Consider the following 7,802-nt stretch of genomic DNA (forward strand, 5'->3'; position numbering starts at 1 on the left):
CCACAGCCTCTGGGGTTTCCCAAAGTGAACAGGGAGGTGCTGGAACCCTCCCTCCACCTCACCTTGGAAGCGGCGCTGGCGGGAGCCTAGGGTGCTGAGCAGGAAGCCGGCTGCCTCTCCCACCAGGCCCTGGAGGTCCCCCCGGCTTTGCTCACTCAGACGCTCCTCTGTCTCGCTGGCGCAGCAGGTGTACTCCTGGGGGCAGATGCGCAGGTGCTCTCCTGGGAGGGGGGAAGAGGATTGCTGTTAGCCTGCCTGGCCCCACAGCTGGAGGGAAGTGCTCCCCACCCCTCGTGGGGGGACAAAGGCGGTGGCAGCCTGCGCAGCCCAGCATTGCAGAGTCGGAGGGGATCCTGAGGGTCATCTAGTCCAACCCCTGCAACACAGGAGTCTCAGAGAGTGGGGGGTTTTGGAGTGTGTGGTAAATTGCAGCCAGGAGCAGTTTCCACATAAACACAAGAGAGTGGTGGCCTAGTGGTTAGCGTGTCCATCTAGGACCTGGGAGAGACCAGGGTTCAAATTCCCCCACTCAGCAACCTAGCAACCTCCAGAGCCAGTCACTGCCTTCTCTCAGCCTAGCGGACCTCACAGGGTTGTTGCGAGGAGAAAACGGAGAGGAGAAAGAGAACTAGGGGCATCACCATGAACGTGCCTGGAGAAAAAGAGGTGGTCTGGAGGTACAATAAAGAAGCTAGGAGAAATGGAGGGGGCTGGGGTGCTCCTCCTTGCTAGCACAGGGGATGCCCCCCCCAACTCCACAGAAAAGGGAGAGCCCTTCCAGAGGACAGGAGAGGTGGAGAGGGGCTTCTGAAGCGCCGAGGAGGCAGAGAAGAGGCAGCGAACGGGCGCGGGGGGCGTTGGCTGCCTGTGAGGGGTCCCTCGGTCGGGGAAGCGTCCCTCCACGAGGCTTGAATGGGCAGAGGGAGAAAACGTCCCGTCGGACTTGGGAAAATGGGGGGCTTCCCCGCAACCTCTGCCCGAAAGACCCAGAGAAAGGGGGCAATGGCGGGGCAGGGGACAGTCCCCACGGCGCGAGGGGGGAGGGGTGGTGCGAGCCCTGCTGCTCGCTCTGCGGCCGCCTCGTCCGGGCGAGGGGGGCGTGGGGGGAGCCTTCCCCGCAACTTCCTTCCGAGACCCGGAGAAGAGGGGCGGTGGGGACCCACGCGAGACGCCCCTCTCCCTGATCCAAGTCCTGGAGACGGCCAGGAAAGTTTGCTGCCCGTGCCCCCAGCGGTGCCAGGACGGGGCGCCCGCTTACCGGAGATGAGGCTGGGCGGCAGCGAGACGAGGGCGAAGCCGCGCCCGGCCAGCGCCTGCCGGCTCTCCGCGCAGCTCCGCGCCGCCCCGCGCGTCTCTCCGCCAGCGGCGGCGGCGGCACAAAGGAGCGGCAGGAGGAGCAGGCGCAGCGGCTCCATGGAGGGAGAAGCGCCCCTGCGGGCGAGGCCGGCCGGGAAAGGAGCGCGCCGCCGCCGCCGCCGCCGCCGAGAAGCGCGCAAAGGAGCGCAGCGCGGCGCAGCAAACGGCCGGAGACAATGGCAAGGGCCAGCCCGCGCCCGCCGCCGCCGCCGCCCGGCCCTAGCGCCGCCCGGCCCGTCGGGCGAGAGACAATGGGGGCCGCGCGGGGGGCTCGGAGGGAGGAAGGGGTCCTAGCGCCCCCCGCCTCTCCTGCCGGGCCAGAGGGGCGGATGCAAGACGGCGGGGGCGGGGAGAGACAGCGATCCTGCGGGGGGGGGGGAGCGGGGGCGAGGGACGGAGGGACCCAGCTGCTTCCCCCCTCCCGGTCCGTGAGTGACAAGCGGACGCCGAAGCGGTTGGATGCCACTTGTCTGGAAGGCCCCTCGCCAAGGCGCGTCGAAGCTGCATCGGAGCGACTGGGTGGCTTCTGTACTGGGGGCTGGACTAGATGACCCGTGGAACCCCTTCCCACTCTACAAGTCTGCGATTCTATGCTTCTACCTGGGGAGACCCAAGGAGAGACCCAAGGAGAGACCCAAGGAGATGTCAGGAGTGCTCTGACGGTGTTTCCTGCTTGGCAGGGGGTTGGACTCGATGGCCCTACTGGGGGTCCCAAACTCAGGCCGGCCCCATTCACCCTCCGGGACTTCCAGAAACGTAAGGTCCCCACAATGGGGGTGGGGACCTTCAGGGTGCAATACCGAGGGCGGACGCGGCAACTGGACTTGCTTGTGGTCAAGGGCCCCTACATTAGCTTACTGGGATTGGCATGGTTTGGACCACTGGGACTAGCCATCACCGGAGTGAACCACACTACCTTACAAGTGGATGTGGACGCTATATGCAAGGAATTTCCAGGGGTTTTCGATGGGAAATTGGGACAGTATACGGGCCCCCCCATTGCTCTACAGCTTGACCCCGCAGTACGACCAGTCAGGCTCAAGGCCCGCCGGGTCCCGTTCGCCCTGAAACCACGTATAGACGAGGAATTGGACCGGCTAGTGGAGCAAGGAGTGCTGGAGCCGGTGCCTAATGCCCCCTGGGAAACCCCAATCGTCACACCCGTCAAGCCTAATGGTTCGGTCCGCATCTGCGCAGACTACAAATGTACTATAAACAAGGCCCCCACGGCCCATGCATACCCAGTGCCAGTGGTCAGCCATGTCCTTGCTACCCTGGCTGGGTCGAAAATTTTTGGCAAGCTGGACTTGGCCCAAGCATATCAACAGCTGCCAGTAGATGAGGCCACAGCAGAGGCACAGACGATTGTGACGCACAGAGGAGCGTTCAGGGTAAAGCGGCTGCAATTCGGTGTCAGCGTGGCACCAGGCATATTCCAGAATCTAATGGACTCGCTCCTTAAAGGGATTCCTGGCGTCACCCCCTTCTTCGATGATGTGTTGATTGCCGGGCCCACACCAGAGGAGTTTGAGGACCGCCTCCGCACCGTTCTGCACCGTTTCCAGACGGCGGGTCTCAAGGTGAAGCGGGAAAAATGTCTACTAGGAGTGCCTCAGGTGGACTTTCTGGGATTTATGGTGGACGCAGAAGGGGTCCACCCGACTGGGGACAAGGTACGGGCCATTTGTGATGCCCCAGCGCCCAAGAGCAAGACTGAACTTCAGGCCTTCTTGGGACTATTGAACTTTTACCATTCCTTCCTTCCCCACAAGGCGGCGGTAGCGGAGCCCCTACACAGACTCCTGGACAAGCGGGCCCCTTGGGTGTGGGGCCAGCGCCAGGAGGCCGCATTCCAGGCAGTCAAGGACTTGCTTGTCTCAAACTCGGTCTTGGCACACTTTGACGAGAGGCTGCCGGTGGTGCTAGCATGCGACGCCTCGCCCTATGGCATTGGCGCTGTCCTGGGACACCAACTCCCGGATGGAAGAGAGGTACCGGTGGCATACTTTTCCCAGACACTCAACAAAACCGAGCGGAACTACTCACAAATCGACAAGGAGGGTCTGGCAATTGTGAAGGGAGTAAAAAAATTCCATGATTTCTTGTACGGGCAGCCCTTCACCGTGGTGACTGACCACAAACCGTTGCTTGGCTTGTTTGCCCCCGAAAAGCAGACCCCCCAAGTGCTGTCTCCTCGTGTCCTCAGGTGGTCAATTTTCCTTGCCAGCTACCAGTATGCGCTGATTCACCGCCCGGGGAAGGCGATGGGCCATGCGGACGCCCTCAGCAGGCTACCACTACCGGAAACAGGCCCCGACCCAGCACCTGCACAAGAGGTTATGAGCCTGGAGCTGCTTCCCGACCGCCCCATTCAGGCACAAGAAGTGGCACACCACTCCAAGAAAGATAGGGTCATCTCCCGGGTCCTGGACTGGGTGTGGAGGGGATGGCCCAGCAGCAGGCCTGGGCCAGAATTCGCGGCTACACAACCCGCAAACATGAACTGTCGGCCCACAAGGGGTGCCTTTTATGGGGAAGCAGGGTCGTTGTTCCCCAGCCCCTCCGCAAAAGGGTCCTCACAGCCCTACATGAGACACACCCAGGGGTAGTAAGAATGAAGGCCCTGGCCAGGAGTTATGTGTGGTGGCCAGGGATCGACGGAGAGATAGAGGCCTGGGTCAAACACTGCCAGGCCTGCCAAGAATCCCGCCCAGATCCCCCAAGGGCCCCAGTCCAGTCCTGGGAGTCCGCCCGAGCACCATGGTCACGCCTGCATGTGGACTTCGCTGGCCCCTTTCAGGGGAAAACATTCTTCATAGTGGTGGACTCCTACACCAAATGGCTGGAAGTCGCACTGGTACCGTCCACTTCTACGTCCGCAGCCATCCGGGTACTACGCAGGCTGTTTGCAACCCACGGGCTCCCTGACACTCTCGTCTCAGACAACGGGACTGCATTTACGTCAGGAGAATTCCAAACCTTCACAGCGCAGAACGCCATCCGCCACATCCGTTCGGCGCCATTCCACCCTGCCACCAATGGCCAAGCAGAATGCATGGTGCGGACCACCAAGGACACCCTTCGCCGCATGACGCAAGGGGATTGGGAGTACCGCCTTGCCACATTCCTCCTAGCACAGCACAGCACCCCCAGCTCAACGACTGGCCGGAGCCCCGCTGAACTACTAATGGGTCGGCGCCTTGCAATCAGATTGGACCGCCTTCACCCCGATAGAGCTCAGGATGAGGTAGTGGTGGGGGAAGGCAGGAACCCCCGGACCTTCGAGGCCCAGGACCCAGTGTACGCAAAGAATTTTGGGGCAGGCCCAGCATGGGTACCCGCCACAGTCACCAGGGTCACTGGCCCTGTGTCGTACGAGGTGCTAACGGATGGAGGGCAATGCTGGCGCCGCCACTGCGACCAGATACGGCTACGATTCCCGGGAGAAACCCAGGAGGAGGAAAGGGCAGAGGAGTCCCAAGGGAACAGTGGGGCAGTGAGGCCCATAGAGCAGCAGGGGCCAGCAGGAGAGGCAGAATCAGTAAATACAGAGAGGACCCGTGAGGCCGAAAGGACACCGGAACCAGAACCACGACTGAGCGAGCCGGTTGCGCCAGACCAAACAGCCCCATCACAGCCAGCATCCTTGGAACACGAGCCAGAACCTGAACACCGGACCAGGGAACACCACAGACCGCAACGGACACGTAGGCCGCCAGCGTACCTTGAGGACTATGAATGCGACCTCCCGGGCAGGACTGGAACTTAGAGGGGAGGGGTGTTATGTACTGAGTCGAATAGGATCCAAACTGCAGCAGTCTGATTGGTCCTAGAACAATAGGATCCAAAAGGCAGCAGTCTGATTGGTCCTAGAACAATAGGATTCAGAATGCAGCAGTCGGATTGGTCCTAGAACAATGCAGCAGTATGATTGGTTGGCAGGAACCACCCAATCATGCTCCAGATTTAAGTGAATCCACAACCTGATTGGCTTACAGTAGAATTCCGGAATTAGCCAATCATGTGCAGCCCATTGTGTAAATAATGTATATAAAGCAGATACCTTGAGGGGACATTCATTCATTCCTCCTCACCACTATGAGCTGAATAAAGAGCATGAAATCACTTTGCGACTCTGAGTATATTTCAGATTCTATGAGAGCCGTCCACGGAGTCCTCTCCGTCCATTTCCGTCCAGCCAACTGCTTCTGGGAGTCCAGCGGGGGCAGCCCTCCCCTCCCTGCCTGTCTGCCTGTTTTCTGCTAGGGCTTGGCACGCAGATGCCTCCTGCTGCCTCTGATCATGGAGGCTCCATTGTGCTGCTGCTCTGGCCGATGAGCCGCCGACGCTGGCCAGACCCACCTAAAACATTCACCTCCGCAGTCTCTCATTCTCCACACCTGGGCGACGAATTATAGACTCGTAGAGTTGAAAGGGACTCCGAGGGTCATCTAGTCCAACCCCCAGCCACTGAGAAGCTGGAGCATGTCCAGAAGAGTCGGCCAGGGTGTGGGTGGGTGACCTCTGGAGATCACCTGAAACAATTGGGTGTGTTTACCGTGGAGAAGCAGGGAGACGGGAGAGGGCTCACCGGATATCCCTGGAGGGTTGTCAGTCACGCAGAAGGCAGAGCGGGACAGGTCACATCCAGGCGGGTGGCCCTCGCTGCCTCCCTTGTTTGCCTGCGTGAAGAAGGACTTCCTTTCATCTGTCACGAATCCTCCAGCCTTCAGCTTCAATGGATGCCCACGAGTTCTTGTTCCTGGAGAAGGAGAGAGGAAAGTTCTCCGCTGTCTCCACGTTCCCATGCCATACACTAGTTTATGCACTTCTATCGTCTTATTCGCCTTTTATAAACTATAAAGCAGCCTTTCTTCACAGGGGCGTCATTTGGGTTGCCTTTCCTGAACCCCCTCCAACTCTGCAACATCCTTCTTGAGGCGAGGCGAATAGAACTGGACCCAGCATTATTGCACCTGCCGTCGCGCCCGAGATTTCTGCTATAAGTGCAATGCGATGCTTCCTGGGGCCGGAGCCGCTTCCACAGCGGAGCAGGCGCTGCCTTTGCTGGAAGTGCTTAAGGAGCGGCTGGAGCGAGGCCTGTCGGGGGTCTGTGGGGGTCGCATCCTTCCTGTCCCGCAGGGAGCTGTCCTGTGCGTGACCTCACGTGCCTCTTCCAGCCCCGAGGGAGCGAGCGCCCGGCTCTGGATCCCAGGGGAGCGGAGGGGGCCCGGAGGAGTCTGCGGTTGCGCTTCCCCCGCACAAGCGGCAAGGGGCGCTGCTGAGACCGGGAGCACCCAGCGCCGGAAAGTGCGCTTCCCCCGTAGGAGAGACGTACAGTATTGGAATCACAGAATGGCAGAGGGACCCCCAAGGCCATCTTGTCCAGCCACCTTCATTAATGCAGGAATCACAGCTAACGAATTCCTGACCTCTGTTTTTAAAACCTTGCAATGAATCACAGAATCATAGAATCCTAAGGTTGGAAGGGATCCCCAAGGACATCTAGCCCAACCCCCAGCAACGAAGGAATCACGGCTGACGGGTGGCCTCGCGACTTCTCTTGAAAAGCCTCCAGAGAGAGGAGAACCCTCTTCTGCCTTTGCCCGGGCAGCCCAGGAGGACAACCTCCGGGTAACGAGAGAAGTGTTGAGTCGAGCCATATTCCACGCGGAGCAAAAGCTCCCGCTGTTCCTTCGAGAGTCTGCCTGGGGGGTTGACTGCCTTGCTTTCAGTGGATTAACGGCCCCGTCCTCCTTCCCTATACGTAGTTTGAAGTAAGGCGCTGAGCGATCCTACAGCCGATTAAAATGCAGGGGCGAGGGGAACGGGGGCAGGAAGAGATGTCGCCCCTGCAGCAGCTTGGCTCTTCTCCACTCCATGGCAGCTCAGCCTTGAGATGGGGAGGGGGATATACTGCTTGGGAAATCTCCCTTCCACAAATATTATGCAAGTGGGAGGCGCCCCCTGTTGGAAAGTGAGAGTTGGAAAAGATATGCCTATTCTCCAGCAGCAGATGCCTATTCTCCAGCGCAATGGCGATTGTTCCAGGCACATTTAAACTTGGTTAGATTTCGTTACCTGCCTTTAAACAAACGCTTAGGCTACAATAAATCACACACTTAACTTTGCAAATAAGGCATTATTTTACTCACAGAGTTGCCAGAAGTTACAGCAAACATGTCTCTATTCGCTGGCAGTAAAACAAAGAACAAAAAAGAGAGGCTCCAAACGACTTAAAAAGAATAGTACTTTGTTTCCTTACGAAAAAGATCATGCAATATTAGGGTTAGCAAAGATGCAGGCTTTAAAATCTCCCTGAGAAGCAGGGCGCAGAGGCTGCTGAGAGCCGACTAAACCCAGGCAGCCTGAGGTCTTATATCCGCTTAACTCTTTCATACATGGAAGTGTGGGGCAGTGGCCATATATTGCAGCACCCTCAGTAT

The 7,802-nt window shown here is 59.0% G+C and overlaps 1 protein-coding gene across 6 annotated transcripts in view; it reads right to left on the reverse strand.

Annotated features, from left to right (window-relative positions):
• Nucleotides 1–7,496, reverse strand: part of LOC310828740 (glypican-6-like) — a 33,981-nt gene extending 26,485 nt beyond the window's left edge. For 3 of the 6 annotated variants that reach the window (XM_083706471.1, XM_083706469.1, XM_083706473.1), the window contains exons 1-2: nt 5,915–7,496; nt 63–221 (exon numbers count right to left, since the gene is read on the reverse strand). In XM_083706471.1, the coding sequence (XP_083562597.1) occupies nt 63–221; nt 5,915–6,164 (409 nt within the window). In that variant the 5' untranslated portion in view covers nt 6,165–7,496. Of the gene's footprint in view, nt 1–62; nt 222–1,258; nt 1,530–5,731; nt 5,791–5,914 lie in introns of those variants that run through there. The other 3 variants (XM_083706470.1, XM_083706474.1, XM_083706472.1) reach the window with 3 other exon arrangements.
• Between the last annotated feature and the right edge of the window lie 306 nt (nt 7,497–7,802).

Source organism: Podarcis gaigeae (assembly GCF_964106915.1).
Source record: "Podarcis gaigeae genome assembly, chromosome: 13".
Lineage (NCBI taxonomy): Eukaryota > Metazoa > Chordata > Lepidosauria > Squamata > Lacertidae > Podarcis > Podarcis gaigeae.